The sequence below is a fragment of the Silene latifolia genome, chromosome 3 (genome assembly GCF_048544455.1).
Source record: "Silene latifolia isolate original U9 population chromosome 3, ASM4854445v1, whole genome shotgun sequence".
In the NCBI taxonomy this organism is placed as follows: Eukaryota; Viridiplantae; Streptophyta; class Magnoliopsida; order Caryophyllales; family Caryophyllaceae; genus Silene; species Silene latifolia.
The window spans coordinates 69,055,789-69,078,145 of NC_133528.1; the positions used below are offsets into that span (position 1 = coordinate 69,055,789).

At 37.7% G+C, this 22,357-nt stretch overlaps 1 protein-coding gene across 2 annotated transcripts; it reads right to left on the reverse strand.

Moving 5' to 3' along the window:
- Positions 1 to 3,536: 3,536 nt before the first annotated feature.
- Positions 3,537 to 19,864, reverse strand: LOC141647707 (uncharacterized). Of its 2 annotated transcripts, none has more exons than XR_012545797.1 (18): positions 19,610 to 19,756; positions 19,067 to 19,136; positions 17,616 to 18,344; positions 17,308 to 17,472; positions 17,070 to 17,183; positions 16,227 to 16,285; positions 13,641 to 13,707; positions 10,955 to 11,006; positions 10,764 to 10,856; positions 10,590 to 10,673; positions 10,074 to 10,498; positions 9,199 to 9,260; positions 8,998 to 9,067; positions 8,069 to 8,156; positions 7,853 to 7,954; positions 6,592 to 6,716; positions 4,513 to 4,594; positions 3,537 to 3,979 (listed from the first exon to the last, which is right to left on the reverse strand). XR_012545797.1 is itself a non-coding variant. In XM_074456004.1 (18 exons), exons 1-18 carry the CDS (start codon positions 19,654 to 19,656, stop codon positions 3,941 to 3,943), a joined length of 2,466 nt encoding a protein of 821 aa, XP_074312105.1. In that variant the 5' UTR covers positions 19,657 to 19,864; the 3' UTR covers positions 3,537 to 3,940. The 2 variants fall into 2 exon arrangements, 1 of the variants encoding a protein (XP_074312105.1); XM_074456004.1 differs by having other exon boundaries at positions 8,069 to 8,149; positions 19,610 to 19,864.
- Positions 19,865 to 22,357: the final 2,493 nt, after the last annotated feature.

Consider the following 22,357-nt stretch of genomic DNA (forward strand, 5'->3'; position numbering starts at 1 on the left):
GGATTTTATAACGGGATTACCTAAGTCACTCGGAAAAGAGGTAATTCTAGTTGTGGTTGATAGGTTAAGTAAATGTGCTCATTTTATAGCACTCTCTCATCCCTTTACTGCAGTACAAGTTGCTTAGGTATATCTAGATAATGTGTTCAAATTGCATGGCTGGCCTAGGAGTATAGTCAGTGATAGAGATTCAGTTTTCCTAAGCCAATTTTGGAAATCTTTGTTTTCTCTGCATGGGACTGAGTTTAAATACTCATCAGCCTACCACCCCCAGACTAATGGTCAGACAGAGGTGGTTAATAGGTGTCTAGAAGCTTACTTGAGGTGTATGTGTGGGGAACAACCTAAGGATTGGTGTATGTGGCTGCCCTTAGCTGAATGGTGGTTCAACACTCACTTTCACTCATCCACAGGGTTGACTCCTTATGAGGTTGTTTACAATCAGCCTCCACCATTGCATCTGCCCTACCTGCCAGGAGAGTCTAAGGTTGAGGCTGTGGATAGGACAATGCAACGAAGGGAAGCAATGGTGAATTCATTAAAACAGAATTTGGTAAAGGCTCAAGCCAGGATGAAGCGATTAGGCGATAGGCATAGGTCCGAAAGAACCTTTCTTTGTGGGAGAATGGGTATGGCTTAAGCCGCAACCTTATAAGCAACGATCATGCAACATACAAGCAATCAGAAACTTGCACACAAGTTTTATGGACCTTTTCAAATTGCAGCTATAATTGGGAAGGTAGCATACAAACTCAAGTTACCAACATCATCCTTGATTCATGATGTCTTTCATGTGTCACAACTCAAGAAATTCTATGGTACATTACCTATGGCTACCCACATTCCTCCTTGGTTCCAGGGTCAATCATCTACCCAACTTCCAGTACCACATGCTATTCTGGACAGGAGGTCAGTAAAGTTTCAGAATAGAGCTCAAGTTCAGTATTTGGTTCAGTGGGAAGGTTATACTGCTGCTGAAGCCACATGGGAACCTGTTGAAAGCTTTGAGAAGCAATTTCCTCAGTTTGATACTCGTTGACTTGAGGACAAGTCAAGTTTTCAAGGGGGAAGGGATGTTACAGTTAGAGAATTCTGTTATGAATTCTGTTAAATAAAGAGTCAATTAAGGAAAGTTGTTAGACAAATAACAGAATTAGTTACTTGCTTAGCTGTCAAAGTAACAGAATTAGTTACTTCATTGAGCAAATACTATAAATAGGTTGTCTGTATACAATTGTCATTCATTCTCAATAATAATACAATTCTCTCTCTAAATTCTTCTACCTCTCTCTCTCTAATTCTATTCTCTCAATTCTCTCGTCTGACACCATTGTTGGACCTTCATCACCATTAACGCAAGCTTGATACAACTGAACCATGGTTCTTGTATCATCGTTTATCGTATATGATTCTAGAGAGTAGAGACCAATATATGTTCTTTTGCCGCACTTAAGTCTTTCTCATGCCCACCAATATTCTGTTACTCGTTATCCATCTTTGCTTTTTCACTGATCTTCCATTAAAACTCTGGCGATGACACTTTTTCCCTCGGTACAGGGGACTAACAAAATTATCGATGAAAGTTGTGTAAAGAATTTTCAGGACTATATATGACTGAGAAGAAGACAAGTAGTCCAATAGTGTAAAAAGGAATTTTGAACTCGTCATGACATTTGAAACAAAGCAAGTAATAATCAATACAGCAACTCTCCTATAGGACCGTCTTATAGCATAGGACGGGTCCAATAGCAAGAGTTAGGCCCAATCTAAATCTGAAAGGAAAAAGCCACACGCAAAACAATTAACTATAAGCAACAGTTTTTTTATCCACTAAACCACTTTTTTTGCAGTAAAAAACTACTCAGTATCACCGTGTATATAACATAAGCCGAAAATTGGCAGTTAAAACATTAAGGAAAAGACAAGATGAGCAAAAACAATTGCGTACCATAACACTTCCAGTTCTCCAATTAAAATTTTGAGTTTTTAATTTATAAGATCCATCTTTTAGAATATAATTATTGTATATTTAATTTAAAAACAAGAGACTTTGATTATTTCCAACTTAAATGATGGAGTTTCCAAATAAAATGATTAGGTTTTCACCTTAAAATTTGGACCATTAAAATTAAAATTAACTTGCAAGTTTGTAGCTAAAAACCTTGAGTTTTTAATTTAAAACTCCAACTAATCAAAATCACAACTTTAACACCTGTTACACCTCAATTTGAAATTTAAATTGTCCATTTAAAACTTTGAGTTTTTCACATGAAGGCTATAGTTTTTAAACTAAAGGCCTAAGTTTATTAAGTTTACATTAAAATCAACTAAAAATTTCCATGTTAAAACCGATAGCTTAAAAACTAAATAGTTCTAGTTTACAACATTGCAGCTAAATTTTAAAACTGAACGTTTTACTTAACATACCTTGTAGTTTAATTAAATTTTGTTAACTATTGATGATATCACAATGATCACGTTTATTTCACACCTTCGAATTATTCCATTTTACAATTTAGAACAAGAATACAAGATATATTTTTATTAGCTAATATGGGATTTGAACCCATACCTTGTGCATTGCACATGCTCTCCCATTTGAGCTAATTAGCTTTTGATAAAAATATTAACTTTAAACTCTCAACCTTTCAATTTTTATTTTTAAAAAACCCGTTTTTAATTTAAAAACAAGATATTTTAAGCTACAATCCATGTTTAACAATTGGATCTTATTATTTAAATTGAGATTAGTTAAATTCTACATGATGTTTTGAAGTTAAAATAGAGAGTTTTCAAACTAAAACCCTAAACATCTCAAGACTTCTAGCCTAAACAAAAATGTGATGATCGTCAACCATATATGTGTTAAACATATTTAAGAAACTAACATTGTGTACAATAAAAACTTATAGTACATCGTTAAAAAAAACGCATTTAACAAGGAAATTTATGTCAATAATTTCGTTTGTTTTTACAAAAAGAAAAATTATTGTGGAGTGTCAAAATTGATACATGAATTGATTATTGATACAAACTTTGCATATAACAAACAAATAAACCTTGCTGATGATATAAATAAATCTCATGCATATTGAAAATAGAAAAACAATGTATATAAAACAAACCTTAATTGATGAATTTCTCCTTTGTCGACATTGTTGTGATAGATAAAGAGACAATGAAGTTGCTGACATGAAAAACCCAAAAAAATGCTATGAAAGTGATGACTTATTACTGGATGAGAAGAAGACGATTTTAATATTTGGGAGATTAGCAATTCAATGGGGTTACTGGTTAGTCATCGTTCTCTTTTAGGGAAGATGGGAGTTACCTTAAGTTATTGAATAGATAGATGGTTTTGAATTAGGGTTTTTTTTTTTTTTTTTTTACAAAAACAATTTTTTTGGGCTTTTAGATATTAGGCTGGTCTTATGCTATGAGACCGCCCTATACAACAATTAGTGTAATCAATAATTACGAACTTGAGAGGTTTCCAGCTATACGTAACGGGATCAAACCCGCAACAAGAATAGGAAAGCGTGACCTCAAGACTTATGTTTCATTGTACTCAAGCTGTCTGTTCCTCAGTTAAAAAATGAATCCAATAGGTGTCATACAACATGATTAAGCAGTGGTACAAAATTTAAACCCGTGTGACAAAATGGGTAAAATTACAGCTCGCGATTTTTATATGATTCATGTCCAGGCCGAAAGAAAAGGCAAATAACTATACAGGTTGGTTGTGAATTTGCCATAGCAACTCCTCCCAGGTTACTCAATAATGGATCAGGGAACGAGTACAAAGACGATATGTGCTTCGGTGTTCTCAAATCAGCTCACTTGGCAAGAAGCTATTTTCCGAGGCATCAGTGCATCACTGGTTGGTTTCTTCTTGTGAGTAAGATTATTTTGACTCATCTAAGGAGTTGTTCCTTACCAATTAATTATCCCCTTGTTGCTCGTCGTTAGATGCTTTTCCCTGTCATATATTTCCCACATCAATCAAAGTCACACAATAGCAACATTCTATTATCCTCATTTTGTCCTTGGATTATCCCAAAATAATCGTCTCCTTTCTAAATCTAGTCTAAATCTAGTAAAATAAATACTCCATAGTAAACATCTCTATTGTCATTGGATAAAAGTACTAATATTCCATCCCAATAATATTTTCCTGAATTCCTTGAAGTTTTAATCAAAGGGTTACGATGTTGTTCCGTCACTTTTCTGTTTTCTCAAATACTGCCTTTAGTCAAATGGGGACAGGATGAACGAAATGGAAGGAGTTATTAGTAGTTCAAGCACGTATACGAGTAAACACGCTGTTTTACAGAGTTACAGACCTAAGCTCTTAATGAATCCAGGATTTAAGAATGTTTGTTGGACGCAATATCAGTTCTTGAGAATGATTGTTGGACCCAGTTACCTGATATTCTGATAATGTACATACCATCCAATGATGCCATAAACATACGGTAAAATACCCATCCATTAAAAAGACAGAAGACTCACCTTGTTTTTGTCACGCCAGCCAAGTCCAAAGGACAGTAAACCAGTCCTCCTACCTCCTCCCGGTGAATCAGAATGTGTGGACCTTGCAGCAGTACCACGGATCAAACATACAGAATAATCCAATGTAAAAAGGATGGCTTACGTGCTACAGCCAAAATTTGATTGAAAAACTTGAAGTTTTACAGCAATTAAATGAACACGTATACTTCGAGTGAAGTATACAATAAGATCTGACCATCAGTTAGTTTAATCAAGGACAATTTTCAAATTTAATACGGAAAATTAAGGAACTACCGCTACACATTTAGGGTTACTTTCTATTTCAGTTTAACTGGCACTAATTTGACTAAAAATATTGGCGCAGGTTTTCTCCACCGATTTTGTTTTGTTTGATGCCTTCAACCCCTTAAAGCCGACTCCTAACACTTCATCTCAGTGTAAGCTACTCATAAACAGCAATGGCTTCCAAGAATTTTCTTCATCAGTCGGTTCCTGAAGCCACAAATCCGCTCATGCCTCTAACTTTGAATCATGCCCCACTTTAACTTGACTAAATCACCAAAGATTCATCGTTGGCCTATGCGACATTGTTAATCACATAAACATTCGATAAGAATCCATCATAGGTACATGTCAAAGTGTCGCACTCGTGTATTTTATGAAATACTCTTCCAAGTTTTACAACTTAATAAATTGTTTGGGTTCACAAGGTATCCAATAGTTGTCTGGGCGATGCTGGGACATTCTCGCACATCAGTTAAATATAGGAAAGATAACAGTAAAGATATTCGAAAGTAATTGAAAAATAAGTAAACTAGTATTAGACATAAAACAAATAATAAAGCGAACGAAGAGTAAAGCACCATTATCTACCCCAAATTCTTTTCCTCCACAATCCTCTCTAACCCCAAAAATTGTCATAAATCTCATATTCTTTCCACATTTTCGTATCCATGTTGTCACAAGTCTTCTTCTACCCTCGCAATTTCATCCATCCACAGTTGGCCATCATCTCACCTTAGCTTTAAAAGGCACAAGGCGCTATGAGGTGATGAAGATTCGCAACAAGGCAAGCAAAAGCAAGTGCCCAATGTATTTTGTGTCTCATCATCTTTGCAAACAAATTTGTGTTTTCAAAATAATATATTGTGCAACAATACCCTTTTCAGATTTTCTAGAGAGCCAACATGTAAAATACGAATATGGCTAACGGGAAAAGGAAATTGTATGATACAAGAATTAGAAAAAAAAGTGTGAAATTGACATGGCAATGTGCATCAATTTATATGCCTCAAATACAAAAAGCACGATTTAGGCTCCTCGGGATGATTTAACTAATGCCTCACTGATCCTTAAACTTACTAGCGACTCAAGCATGCTTTTTAAAAATATCCTATGTTATTCTCAAACTTCAAATCACCTAGCGACTAGGGTACTCGTGTCGTGTCACACACACTTAATACTTTGTCAACATGACAAACATATAAATTAACCATAAGGTCGACTACTGCTAATGACCAGGGTCTTGATTATAGGTATTTTACATACAAAAGGCTTTTCGAAGAATCCTTTGTTTGGATTTGGATATGACAAGAAAAGAGAAGGGAGAGGAGGCGATGGAGGGGATGGGATCATTCATATTTTAGATGATTTTAATTTTCTTATGTTAAGAAAATGTGATTCCTCCATTTCACTCACCCCTGTGGCCCTGTTCCCCTTCAACGCAACTTACCATCTAAACAATGGAGATTGTCTTCCTCCGTTTCCCGCCCCTCCCTTTCCTTCCATCCAATTAAGGGCAAAATTTTACAGAGTACTCATGTTTCACGGAATGCAAATTTCTCCATTTTTAATCAAGGCAAAATAGTGGGGAAGAAGTTATTTAGATTTGGGGTTGTCCACCAGTCATTATTTGTACGTCACCAACATTGCCCCAGGATGTCAAGTACTCAAGTCATCGAAAAGTGAAATTTTGACTCCAATGAAAAAATATTATAGGAGGGATCCATTTACACACTTCAACTCAAAAGCACACAAAAAGCAAGATTAATAATTCCTATAGAAGAGTTCATCAGGTACCGTGGAGAAGATTGAGCCTTTGCCTGACCAGATTCAAACTGAAGAGTAGCCTGTAACATTGACTCTGCCATCACCACCCTTTTTTCCATATCGACCAGCGATTTCATGGCTTGCTCATATTTTTCCTGAACAAGAATGTTTCTTTCAGATGCAAGCATAGACACACAGCCACAAGAAGATAGGCGGCAATCAACTAATTTGATCACACGTTCTCTTAGTCAATCAAAGCAATCAGTACAGGCTTATTTAATTTTGTAGTGGTTTGAGAGTTGTGACAGCATAGACAGTATAAATACACTGTATTTAGTCTGAGTAATTTTCTTAACTACCTCTTATATTCAACCACGACAGGTGACAACTAAAAATTCTTTTCTTAAAATTGCAAATGCATAGCGAATCTTAACAACAATTAGTTTAAGGTCGAAAGTTCGACACTTGTGTGGTACATATACCGACATTGTTCCAGGTGCCCATTATGAAAAACTGCGTTGAAAATTGCATTGACGACTTCTACTTCACAATAGAAGAAGTGCTAATAGATTAGCAAGTTATTTTGATTTCAACCGAGTTTTTAGACAAAGGAATTTAACTTGTACGCAACTTCTTGAGCTTATGCAAAATGTTTTAAACTTTACCCACCCTTTGTTTGGATCTATTTTCCCTCTTACAAACCTGATTAAAACCCCTCCTGGAACACCCTAACTCAAATACCTCCCCTTCCTACCTTTTTCTCCATCCATCCCCTTTCCCTCCCAAACAAAGGACTAAGATTTTGGTTGGACTTCTTGAGTTACAATGCTCAATTAAACAAATTACCCGTCTGATGTATTGTTCAAAATCTCAAGTTAAAATTGTGGGGTTATTTATGGGGCTAATATCACATCAGTCAAAATTCAGGGTTTTTGTGTGATCAATCCAAGGAAAACTGAAAAACATACATGAAGTGGCTAAATCAGATTGAAATAGCGAATATGAGAATCATGAGACATTAACACACACCTAAGGATAAACTTGTCTTTAGATATGGCTTGGAGATGCCAACTGCCAAGATTAGCAACCTCAACCTCAGAATTCCGACTAACACAACTTAATTCAGAATTCCGACTAACACAACTTAAGTTCTGAGGCTCTGAGCAGATTGTAATCCGCAAGAACTACAGACCAATTGTTATAACGTTACAAATATATATATAGAATTAGGATCACATGAGTCCACCCTATCTTTTTAGAATTAGGCATCTTCTGCAAGACAAGAACAAACCTGAAGTGCAACAACTGCGTATTTCTGTGCAGCAACTTCTTTCTCAGCCGCAATTCGGGCATCTTCTGCCACTTTCTGTTCTTGCTCAACTCGCATCAGTACCTACATGTGGATGAGAATGGAGATGTCTTTAATACAAGAATAGGGGTAAGTAAATCTTAGTCACCCTGCAGCCATGTACTGTGCAAATGCACATAATTACGAAAAAAACCAGACCTGCAGCATAGCATGTTCTTGTTCCTGCTTATCAGCAAGGGCTTGACGAAGCACTGAAACCTCTTGCTCCAGTTGCTCAGCCTGCGTGCTAAAGAAGATGACTAAAACTTCTAGAATATGATAACTCTTAAATCTGAATGTGTCGGCGAGATGAAGATAGATAAATTAAGCAAAAAGTGACAAGCAGGTAGCAGAATACAAAGCCTCCTGATTGATAAATAATTTTTACCTATTTTTTTTACAGTATGTTATAAAAGACCAGGAAAGTAACGCATCCCTTTTGAAACAACAGTTATCCACAAGTCCAAATTATAACACTACCAGATATCAACTTGTGTATCAATACTGTAACACTATAATCCTAGTGTTATTGTCACTTTCTTAATTGCAATTTGATCACTTCTTCTTTCCTCATCCCAACTACTACTGTTGGTCACACTGATCACTTCAACGTCCAAACCCCTCCATCAGCAGCATATTTTAATGTTAAACATGCTTACTAAACAAAGAGAGCAATACGTAGAGCTTTGCAATGTAATTTAAATACCTAACAAAATTCATCCCGCAGATCTTGAATATTTTAGTGTGTTCCTTCTTCAGTCTTTTGAATTGCAAAGCTACAAGCCAAATACTGAGTGACATAGATTTCCAGCACGGGCACTAATACCCTTAGCACTAGAAATTTGACAACTCATAATTCAAACAGAAATACACCAACCATAGGAAAGTGTGTGAAGAAACTGCTCTGTGTCCCATCATCACTTGATTTGCAACATATAAGCTAATACGGCAAATGTATAAAGCTACATGCTTGGGGAGTCACCAGAGAATATCTATGACATCTTCGTCTTGGTTCTCAAATACCCCAAAAAAAACATATTGAACAAGACTATAAATGAAGTATGTTAAAAATGTACTTATATGTTTACCCTTGCACTTAGTTCTCGTCGATTATCCTGTTTGACCATCTCAAGAAAGGCAGTCTCCAGCTCTTCAGCTCTGGAAAGAATTTAGTCCAAAACAGTTATGTTTGATGTAGATAATGTTGGTCATTTTAAAAAAACAACAACAAAGAGCATAAATTCAAAGATCATAGAACTCATCACTCGTGAAACACAACTTAAACTAACCTTAAAGTCGCTGCTCGTTTGTCCTCCATTAATCGACATAGTTCCACTTTCAGCCAAACTACCTGCACACAAGCAACGTTTTGCTAAATGAACAGCAAAGTGAAAATTATATAATACAAAGCACAAGTGCTCTAAACAACAGCATAACTGGAAGCCTTCACCAAAGTAAATAGCCACATGGAAAAAGATAAATAGAGAGATATATGCACAAGGCTTGGTATCAAATTATAGTTTACAACGTGGACTGATTCATCTAATTAAGGCAGTTTCTTCGATTGACAAGCGACATTCATAGCATAAGCCACTGGTCTAATTGTCTAACATGCCAAATTTTAAAACATCATAGAGTGCCATTGAGTGGACGAAGAATCTCCAACCCATGCAAGACAAGCACAAATTACTATTCAGGAAATGCTTGGCAACAGAGGATTAAAGCCAATGTAACTCTTCCCTGGGTCCTAAGAATAACATAAAACCCATATGTAAATTTTAATGCCTTGTTTCACCTCACATTCCAAAGGTTCATGTTGCACCGTTAAGCAAATAAAGCATGTTGAAACAATGTACCAAACACTTCTCTACATTCACTAGAGCAAGTACCCATAACCAAATTTTTAGAAATGAACAGCATTACCCTAGTAGTAGGGTAAAGGGGGGCGAACTTACACAGCCTTGTCCAATGTTAAACCATGGAGATATTATTTCTAAATGCCCAATGAAGAAAATTGCCTTGATTAACTGCTAATTCACTATATATAAAAAGAGCGTGCAATTTAGTGAGCTATCTTGATCTACTCCAACATTTATAGCCAACCCAATAAATAGAGTTATTGGCTTCATATAAATGGATATAGAATGATGAAATAGAAAGCAACCTGCTCTTGGTGATACTGGGAAGAATCAATTTCCGTATCACTACTTAGGGCACACATAAATTCGTCAAAGTTATCAGGTGAAGAGTTCACTTCGGATCTCACAGAATCAATCAACTTTTCACTTAAAACTTCAGCTGTATCTGGCTCTTTCATCAGTGACTGAGCATCCTGCTTGAAACTATACAGCTTTGATGCCAGACTCTTTGACTCCTTTGAAACTTCACTTCCTTTTGTCCTTTCATCAATTATCCCAAGAACCGAAGGCCGGTGCTTTTCCCGTAGCTCTTCTAGTCTAGCTTCAGTTACACAAAGAAAACCCATGCAAGCAGTAAAAACAAGCTGGCTACTATCAAAAGTTGACCCAGTCAGAGATTGCAGCAAAGAAACAGCATCTGCAGTGTCCTGAGTAGTGACTAGCGCAGGACCTACAGAAAAATAATTAAAATCATAGATAAGCGATACATGAAATGGTTGTCATGATATGGAGCAACTTTGTAAGTCTATTGCCTCTCGTACCATATAACTCCATTAAGGCAAGAGCAGTCCGAAATAACATAACACGGTTTCCTTCAAATAGAAGTACATCCCAAACTCGTAGAACTGATGCAGAATAGGACAAACGGTAGTAATCAACACATGTAAAACGACAAAAACTACCATAATAATTAAAAGAGACAAAGAAGGCCTAACCGCTCTCCCATGGAAGCATGTTCATAAAAATAGATAAAAACCAAGGCCCTGATACCCATGCCACCTCTACCCCCAAATAATCAAGGTGATTAACTGCACTTCATAAGAAACAACAATCAGGGATTAGACAATTTGTCAGCAAATGTATCGATGACAACAAGCAACACAGGAAACGCATAAGAGATACAAACCTAACTTAGGAAATCTTTCACGCATCAGTTCCTCAAAAACAAGTTGGTCCACCTGCCATAAATAACACCAGTAATTTGATCTCAGCAATGAAAGGATTGGCTCTGATTTTTTTAAATTATTTTGGATCCTTGAAGGGCTTTCGCTCTTTGACTCGCCTGCTGGGCAGTGGAATATTAATAATGGGTTTCTTTATAGCAAACCCATACCCGGTGTTTGTAAGCTTTTCTTGGGACCCTCTACTCGACGGACATCAAATCAGCTGGAATCAGATTTTCAAACCATTATCACCAGCCCTCTCATCCCCATTCCTTTCTTTATAAGGAGTCACTTGGAATCAAAGGGGAAAAGTCCAAATAGGAAGAAAGAAAAGAAAAGAAAAAAGGGGTACTGATGAGCCACTGGCCATCTTCATCAGTCTATGACTAGCAAATCTTTATCTTCGGCCAGAAGTTCAGAAAAGCTTATCATGTGCCAACTTTTATAGCAGAGAAAAAAATGATACGAAAAATACTAACAAGTGATTGATAAAAATGAGAATTTCAAAACAGATTAATATGCATATGAACTACCCTTTTTTTCTTTCTTTGTTATGAGGGAGGGCTTTATCAAAATAGAAAGAGAGGACAATAAATCATCAACGAAAGGTGGACAGAAAAAAATTAACAAGAACTCTCAACTTAGAGAAGGTTTCTCAAGACTTTTTTTTATAAGTAATCCCATGTTTCAAGTTCTCTAGTCCCATATTCGAATTTTTTATCCTAGAACAAGTCTGCACAGTAGCTTCACTTCCTTGTTGAATCAGCCATCTTTAGATCATCGAGTTGAGGAGATTTGCAGCTCCATCATCTTTCTCCTTGGTACCAAAAGAAACAGAACTAAAATGCTAAGCAGGGCCACTAGCTACTAGGAATAAAAAAATTGCATCCTCGTTAAAAAGCGCACTGTAAGTTAGCATCCAACTACTTTAGTTATTTAAAATCTACACTAATACCACCCTAGCCTTACAGGTATAACAGGCCCTCAACATTTTCCAAAAACATCCCCATTTCTTGCAGGCAAATGGTAGGACTCAGGTACAACCGTACAAGCAACAGTATTCAATTGTCATTTACCAGAGTACTCCATCTACTTCATCCAACAAAAGGTCCCCCTCGCTCGGAAAATACTCACCTTCATAATAGTTTCCATCATCATACAAGCTATCGACGTAGGCCTATCATTTAATTCCGTTACCAGCAAAAATATATCACTCAAAACTCATATTGAGCCCACCAACAATGGAATAGGAGACACCATTAACTTGGAAACAGTACCAGAGAACATTCCAGGCTTTTTCGTGCATCAACTCTTTCTTCGCAACTTCGCAGCCCACTGTTGCACGCATGCACTCACACACTTTCTTGATCTAGAACGGTGAAGTATGGCTCATGAGCTCATCAATGTTTTCAACAAGTCTTATTTTCCTGGGTTGAGAACGAAGGACGTTGAGTTCTATTTCACAGCGAGCTCCAACAAAGATCCATCATTAAGATATTTATTTGATTTAGAATTTTAGATTCTTCAGAAATAGCTTTTGTCGAACATCTGATACTTTTCAATTTCCAAAGCAACCATCTTCAGCACCTTAATAAAGGCTGGACACCAAAGATCCACCGCTCAACCCTCCACGAGCAAAATATCCTTACAGATCTACTCCTCTAGCCGCTACCCAACTCAAAAAAAAAAATTATATATATAACTCAAGCATACGATGATCATGCCAAATGCTCCACACCAAAATGTCGCCGATTACCAATCAGTTCTGCCATTGGAAAGGAGAGCAATCTCTATGGCGCCTACCATTGGTAAAGCCAGGATGAGAGAAATGACCATTCATCAATTTCCCCGCTGACCCTTTTCACTGAACTGAACACACTACACCATTTCCTTTGAAAGTGACAAATCGCCAAATTGAAAATTATACCCTCGATCGGGTAGGTTTGAGAATAAGAAAAAGGCTCCAGGAGAGAGAACGTAGACTGTGGAAGGGAGAGAGAAAAGAGACAGAAGAAAAGAGAAATATCTCAGGGAAAGGAGGCTCCAGGATATGATCTCAGTTCACAAGGCATGAGAACAAATATAAGTTTCAGGAAAGAGAAAGACGGATATTTAAAAATGTCTACGATTTCCTTTCTATTATCCAAACTTGTCGGCTTATTGTCCAACATCGGGAAAGGAGGCTCCCGGATATGATTTCAGTTCACAAGGCAAGAGAAAAAATACAAGTTTGAGGAAAGAGAAAGACAGATATTTAGAAATGTCAAGATTTATTTTCTATGTCCAAACTTGGTCGGCTTATTGTCCAACACAGGCATCATACATCAATTGGGTAAAGTCACTGGTTGCTGAAATTTGAATTATTAACCAAACCAGATACAAGAAGTAAGGAATCGTGTTTAAACCTGAAACTTATCAACCATCTTTAAGTCCAAAAGCCATACAACTTTGCGAGACACAAGCCACCATAGGTATGCATAGATACGCTTCAGGGCTACCATACCACTAAAAGCAAGAGTGCTAAGGAGATTTATTTCTATATGTTTCAACAGTTGTTTTAAACTCATAAAGCCATATTAGCTTCAAATACGAAGGCCCGTGGATATATGCAAGAAAAACCTAAAATTAATTGGACAACTGGAAAGTTACCTGAGATTCTATCATTTCGTGGGTATAATAACCATCAAAGTAGTCGTCTATAATGCCAACTAACATCCTGACAATAAAAACAAAACTGGTCAATGAACTGGCCATCACAAAACATATTAAATGAGTTCTACAAAACAAAACTGTAAGAAATCACACTTCTAAGAATGGTGTACGTCATGTTGCGCAACCATTTGTTGTCATGATCTGTTTGGTTCAGCACCACGCTGTCCTACCTATTGGTGCATGGTTCATGGTTTGATTCGGTTCATATGACGCAACCTATAGTGAACAGGGTTCAAAAAGGGTATTGTGATGATGTACTGAGTTCACTTTCTTGATGAATTTATTTATAAATAAAATAAATAAACAAACTGAATCTAAAAAGTAGTCCCTGGAAGTTTAGAGATACGAAAAAAATTCCTAAAAGCAGACCAAGTCGCCAGCCCCGCCCCTTGGCAGAAATAGAAACTAATACCCTGACAGCCTACCACTAATAAGCCAATCAGCAATGTCTACTCCAGAAAAAAGAAAACAAAAAAAATATTTCAATTCCCCATACCGCCCACCAGTCAAGTCTACCTCTAGTAAAAGGAGATAAAAAAAAAATCCACTTCCCCGTGAATTCACCAATAGCCTCAACCCCCTGCAAGCTTGATGCAATCAAAATGAACACAGGGCACTTTGTCTTCCCATTCAGACTTCACCAATGGCTTCCATGCTCCCATATTTTATTCTCGACTACTTTTGCTTGCAGGACCCGGGAACACCTTCCTCTTTTCTTGATTCCTTTCATGGCTACATATCACCCCACCACACATTGGCTGAAGAGTTTGCATGCCTCGCCGTTCTAGGTGCAGACTAGGTAACTAACTCCTGCGACGCAGGACGTTAACAGGCTCTGTCCTGGCACAAACAAACCAACCTGAAGATTGGAGGACAGACCGTGCAAATAGTGATCCTACTATTAATTATCATGGTCTGCTTACTCTATCAGCATGCTGTCTGACAATCTAATATACAAAAAATGACATTGCATTTTCCAAAAAATCACCGTAAGTTGGCAATGTTGATAATGCTTAATTTATATGCTGATAATGTCCTAGTTTATAAACCATGACCCTCCCTTGGCCCTTTTTTAGCCAATTAGCCCAACTTAATAACCTGAAATTGACCAGTTTGAGAGTGCATAGCAATTAATCGTTTGCTTCGGTTACTGCTCACTTTCGCCATTTTTTGAGAGTTCCGTTATTGCGCTTATCATTTTCTGTTGTAGGTACAGAATCAAAGAGAGACCAAGAAGTCAAAGCAAAACAAATGGAATAAAGTGGAATGAAGAAGATCAAAAGGAGATCGGACGTGAATCAAGTTCGAGGGTATATCCAGGCATCTCGAGTGCAACAACGCCCTCTCCAGAAACAAATAACGAGGCAAAGACAGTAGTGGACAAAAAGGTGGAGAAAGTGACGACCAAAGTAGAATGAACAGCAGCTGGATTTTCCTCCATCGCATCAGCCAATTTCCTAAGCACTTGCGGTTACTACCCAAGTCATTGGAAGGCTAGAACACCCCACATAGTGCGCCAGACTATAACATAAACCCAACAGGTCCTTCGCAAGACCCCACCAGAAGTTGGGCTATATTACCGGGCACATAACCTCAGTCCACCAGGTACCCAGCCTCCCGAGAATTGCTTGCCGGGTAACACCGTCCCCACCCAAGTCATTGAAAGGCTAGAACACCCCAGAGAGTGCGGCAGACTAGAACATAAACCCAACAGGTCCTTCGCAAGACTCCACCAGAAGTTGGCCTATATTACGGGGCACATAACCTCAGTCCACCAGGTACCCAGCCTCCCGAGAATTGCTTGCCGGGTAAGCCCCCACGCACCCCACCCCCCCAACACACACACACACACACACACAAGATGGGTGCTTCCACCGTGCCTTAGTGAATGCAACATCTCGCAAGCCATCACATCAAGTATCAAGACCCTCAAATCCCAACACATATATGCGTTATTTTATTTTACATTCCATTTTCTCTTGACTTTAAACCCTATTTTTTTAGTTTAGTTTTGTTTTATATTTATAGTTTTTGCTTACTACGAGAATGTTGTAAGAAAAATCTGCTTTGTTCACCTTCACCAGTAATACATCAAGTTTGCCGTGGTGAATAAAATTTGCGAATAGGCCAAGGTGATCGCCATCCTAATTTCTAAGAAGAAATACTTTAATCCTAGAGGACCTGGGCCTTCAAGAAAAAAGGCAGTTTGGTAATCATCTTATGGGGAAGGGAATGGGAAACAAATAAACCAAACAGTGACAGATATTCATGGTCCTTGATTCCATTTCGACCAAGTGATTCCTTCGAAGTTTTGAACCAAAAGAACATTTTCAATTCTCGCTTGCAAAGCTGCTCCTCTGAAGTCGATGTCACAAAAGATATAAGAATGATCATAAGACGTCAACGAACAGTATTCAAATTTTACTCTCGTGAGCCAACCTCTCCCTGCAAAAAACATACCAGTATACCACCAGAAACAGGGTTCAATTGCATGCACTAAAACGAAAAGAATTATGAACCTACCAGAAAGCGTTCTCTTCAGGCATCAAAAGCAAAAACAAGCCAGCAAAGAAATTCATTGCCTGCAAAAGTACCAATATGGATGATCAGCACAAAGAAATTTTGAATAGTGATGAAGTTCTTTTAGTTAGAAGCAGGCTAAAAACAGCCTAGCAGTAAACATAATACATAAAACAAGGACGCAACAAAAAAATATACCATAACACCAATAAAGCAAAGTAAGCAACCATGTTAGCTTACAATATAACAACAACATCAGGCCTTAATCCCAAAATGATTTGGGGTCGGCTGACATGAATCATCCTTTAGAACCGTCCATGCGTGAACGCACACCTCAAAATGCGAAAATATAAAAGAGGAAAAGTGAAAAACAAAAGGGGAGTGGAACATAACTCCCACTTTTCAAAACTCTCACTTTACTAGTTAACTCCAGACTCGTGCAACATAAGCATGTTAGCTTACAATAAACAAAGAAAAATGAAGTAGAGAATTTTTTAAAACTCTCATTTTACTAGTTAACTCCAGACTCATGCAACATACAAGTCATCACGAGGTACAAATGCAAGTAAATATAATGTCGTTTTCGCAAATGTGACTACGGAAAACAGTTAATCAGGAATGGAAGAATATATCCACCTAAACAAGCCATTGTCATCATCCTACCGGAATGAGCAAAAAACGTAGAACATAATGGAATCTAAGGCATCAAATAGCACTAGAATTTGAACATTCAAACAACCAAGCAGAATAACTGATAGTCATGTTAGCATTGGAGACCTTCGATGATTTTCTTTAGTTTGCTCTCAATATTGACTGAAAAGGTAATGGTATTAAATTGCATAAAACCTGACAATATCCAACAGAAGGATTGTGGCGAGCATATGCAATAAGTATGCGCCGCAAAGAATTTCTGCCTTCTTCATCCAATGCTGGATGGCCTGGAAATGTCCTTGGCAAATCCTGCAGACAAATGATATAATTCAGTTTAGGGAAAAAATCCAGATCATAATCCAAAGTCAAAGCAGGAGCACCTACAACTTTAAAGAATGAATGACACAAGTCCAAAGCCCATGCATCAAATGACCTTCTCTATCTGTTTTTTCAATTTCTCGAGTTCACATGCAGAAGACCCATTCCTAGAAATGCTGGATAGATACTTGCTATCACTTGAATCCACTCCTTCAGAGAGCATTTTTTGGTAATATCTATCTATTTTTCGCGCTCGCACACCAACAAAAGCTTGCCAAACCTACATTAAGAACTCAAAAGGCAGTAAATTAGCAAAGAATGTAGTAAATTAGTAACAGCCATAACAGTATGCCAGTAAAGCTTGCGGAACTCGTAAGAATATTCAAAAGGCAAAAAAAAAAAAACCCATGACAAGACCAATACCTCTCCCCTAAGAGACTTTGGGACACCTCCATGAACAAGCGACTCCAGTTCCTCTTTCCAAGGAAAGAAAGGCTCAGTTTTAACTGTATTGTTAGTGTTCTCCACCTCGTCATCACTTGTTGAATTCTCGTGAAAAGATTTATCTAGCATTGTATCAGTTTGACAAATGCTATCAGGTATTCTGGTTTCCTGATCTCGAATATGAGAGAGATCCCTTACTTCAGAGAAAGAATCTGAAGCAACATTTACTAATTTATCTAAATCCATATGACTCCTCTTTGACATAATATCATTCTTTGTCACAAGGTTCTTCTCCAAGTTCTTACTTGACGAAATCTCTTTAGTGATACGTGGCAGATGTTCTGGCACAAGACATACAGGGTCATCTCCCATGCACACTCTTTTTTGGACACGAACACACATCATTGTCTCAATGGGTCCCAGAGAAGGTCTAAGTGAAGCCCATGTTTGTATGTTGTGGCGCTTTGTCTCTTTGGTCTGGAGTACCTCTTTCTTAACTCCCCCTTCTTTGCAGCTGATAGATACAGAATTTTCACCACTTGAATCATCCCCTTCAATGGGAATCTCTGAGACAGCTTCTCTATCTCCAGTATCAACATTTGCTTCTGATGTTTCTAAGTTCTCTGAAGCAACCTTTTGCGGCTGTATAGACTCAGAGCACTGCTGAAGAAAATTGGTCCACTTTTCTGATCTTTCTTGTTCCTCTTCCTGAAAATCCATGGAATTCCAGAATTAACCCTACACTCTCATAAAACTCCTTTTTGCATGGCCATGTTTTAAATGTTATGTTGAGTCCCCAAATTATATGATAATCAAATACAATATTCATTTCTATTAAACTAAGAGTCTAAAAATCATTTGGGCACCTGTTATGAGAAATGAGAACACACTGACCAGCCTAAAGGACGTCACTGGTTTTTGGATGAAACACTAACTGCCTAGATCTTTCAATCATATGCTTTGATTTTAGTCAGATGTAATCTTTTCCGTAATTAATACTCGTGTAAAGGGATAATGCTACAATCATTTGACACCATCCCCGCTATCCATGTCAGGAAGAAGTATCTCTTGAGGCACTAGAGTAATGTTCACAAATCAATTCTGACACTTGTAGAAGTCAAAATCTTTGATTATCAGCAGCATCAAGTCCAGACATCTAGACTTGTCAAAATATTATCAACGATTTCAAGCCCCATGTAAGGAAGTTACAAGGTATTACGAGTTACAAAGATGCAAAAGCAAACACACAAGTACAGCTCTAGATATAAGTCTATTGGTACTTTGTAAGCTTTAGTCGAAGCCATCACTAGAATAAGAATCAATGATTTATCATTACTTGTTATATTTCCATACAAAAAATAACAATGATAAAGGTCCTGTTCGTACTTGACAGCAGAGCATTACGAGCCACTTGAATCGTAAGAACATACCTTATATATGTTACCGTACTCTCTATACCTCTGGAGGTGCTGCGGTCTTACAGCGAAACCATAAGAATCCCTACAAAGCAATCAAAAGCATAAACAACCCAAATTTGAGTAACTGACTTTGCGCCAACATGGTTTCTGACAAAAATATCAAGCATATCGAATCAGTAACGCAACGAATACATCACTTGATCAAAATACCTGGAATCACCCTCCAATGTACGCCTACTCAACAAGGACAACAACATTCTTTATCGAACAGGCTAGAATTCTAACTCCCATATCTATCAACATAATAAATACATTCTACTATCTTCATTTAGCAATCATTGCAAACATTAAAAATATTTCAAAAATCAGAACAATTCATCAAAACATGTAATTATTGTCACATTTAGAATTGTTACTGATCAAAACAAAAGTCCGAAAAAAAAAAAATAAATAAATAAAAAGAAAGTCAAAAGGAGAAATGAAAATGAAAATTAAAAAGCAAGAAATAAGGAGCAAAAGACAAGTGCAGAGATGGAAATGAAAGGTGAAGTTGACCTTCTGGGATCAGCATTCGTGAGTAGCAGCAAGTTTTGTTCCGACATTTTCGGATCAATGCAATGGTTCTAACTGATTCTACGACAAATTAGGGTTCCATGTCTATGTTTAGCTTCATTCTTTTTTTGTTTTTTTGAAAAAATTTTGCTAGCCGAGACCCACGTTCCGAGCCAATTTGATGGTCAGATATCCAAACTGAACCGTTCAGGAGGGATGTCAATGGGGCGGGATGGGGACGGAGGAGTGATAACCCGCACTCCCATCCATGAACTATAATGTGAATCAATCCCTGCCCCATGGCCCGTAGCGGGTTGAACTTCTCAAACCCGTCCCGCGGGGACCCGTTGACCCACCAAATTACCTATCTCTTCACAAAACAATTTTTAAAAATATAAATCCCCAATCTAAAACATATTAATCTCGTACTCTCGTACAACTTATACTAATAAGTTTCCACAAAATGACCGAACATAAATTAACTAGTACACAAGTTTTTCAATTTTCAAACCACGAAATAGTTTTACAAATAATGAAACACATGCCCAATGAAAAAACGAACAAAAACAAACAGATGGATGGATTATGGAGAATTGGAGATTGAGGAAATAGATTGATGGATTTTGAGGATTTTTTTTTGGGGGGTGGGGGTGGGGGTGGGGTGGAGGGGGGTAGGTTGTTAGGTATTTGGGTGGGTAAGAAGTAGCAGTTCAGATCCTTTGTCCCATTTTCGTGTCACATCTTGTGTTTCATTGCCTTAATATTCTGACACATCATCCTTACATAATATCTACATACTTATTTGGGTTATTTAACAAGAATAATCCATCATATGTCCCTCCTTCTTATTTTAATCCATCCTATGTTTTAACCCGTATTAATATGAACTATGCACTCATTTGTCTCATAATGCACCAGGCAACCGACTACTTATCTGTCAGGTCACCCTTAAAAAAAAAAAACTAAAATCGTCACCATAATTAACAGTATTTAACCTTTTAACCCTCCACCCTTCCCTTCATCCCCTTTATTTACATCACCAATCACCAAACATCAATAACCATTAACCACCTTAAAGCCTCACCTCACCGGTCCACACTGAACCGCACCACCAACGAACAACCCTAACCCTTCTCTGAATTGAAGTCCCATCCCGACGCACCGGTTCACCGATCCACACTGCCCTGCCACCGCCAAATCTCCACGCCCCACCCCACCACCAGCACCGCTACCAGATTCCACGACGCCACCTTTTTCGAAGCCTCTTTCCTCCACCATTCGAGATGTGAGTGTTATCCGTGGTCGTCAACTTCTCACGGAGTATGATAGAGCAGATGGTCCAATATATGGGGTGTTGGAGCGGGATGGCGGAGGAGAGATAAAGGATGATGTCGGTTACTGATAGTCTGATATACCTCGGAGATGCTTGTCAGCTAGAAAATTGTGGAATTTTTGTGCAATTTTTGATGTTGTTATATTGTTTGGTTTTGTTTAATCTAGTTGTTGGGATTGTAAATTTTAGTTTGGGCAATTCGATGCTTATAAGTTGGAAAAAAAAATCAGGGTTTTCGAGTGAATATTGATATATGATTGATCCTCTAATTTGGTTTTTTTTGTATTAATTGTGTAAGGTGGTGTAAACTGTTTTCAATTGGATTTTTCTGTGAATTTACTTGCTCACATATTAATTAGACTAGTTGAGTATGAGCAGGTTGGCTCGAGGAGGTCTCCCGGTACATTGGTATACGCCGGAGATGACGGGTGAGTAGTTGGTGAGCCAGTTGAGGGTGAGTTTGGAAAAGAGCGAAAAGAGCGATTTGGTGGCTGCTGATACCCGTCGTAAGGTGTCAAAGATAATATTTATAATTCCAACTACAACTATAGATAGCGGTAGCAGGGTCGAACCACAGAGAGGCGAATGCAATTATTAGTTGTCTGATTTTAGTCTTAAAGTAACAGATGAATGGGGGTTTGTTTTGAGTTGGTCTATAACTAATGGGAATAAAATTAAAAGTAAACTAAAGAAATGTATGAAATCAAATATAAAAAGGGTGCTAAGATGGTCGGTTCACTATAGGTTCGGCGGCAGTATACAGGTAGGTCTAAAACAAACACGTGAGACGAGAAAATAAGAAGTCCTCTCAGTCCACTCTCAACAGGTAGCATCTTTCGATCTCGCTACAGGTCCCTAATATCACTAATGCTAACTTTCGTCCTGAAAAGTGATTTAAAAGGCTAAATTAACTCATCTTTCGATCTCATTAATCTAGTCGTCTTAATTAGGTAGGCTATCTCCCTTCCCTATCTTTCGATCTTTATTGGGTCGGTCAATTCCTAAACATTCAACTAGTCGCGTGCACTCGATTCGTCAAATATGGAAATTAAATTAATTAAAACGAAGCATATCTCACGTGGCCAGTCGATCGACCAGGGAACCCAGTCGATCGACCATGGCGCGTTCTAGGTCTTCCTATTCTAATGCCGCCTACTTCTACAGATTCCCTACATCCTAGCACAAGGTACTTAGCTACTCATTCTCATGATAAAAACAGCAATAAGATTAACAAATAAAGCTAACGAATTCATGCTTAAATTAACTGAACAAAAGACTAGCATAAAACGATAATTTGGCTTCCGGGAAACTATTCTAGCAATTCTATACTATGAACGAAATAAAGGCAATAAAACTGATTAATGGAGCAGCGGAAATACCGTATGAAAACAGGAGAGAAGAATTGCAGAACAAAGATC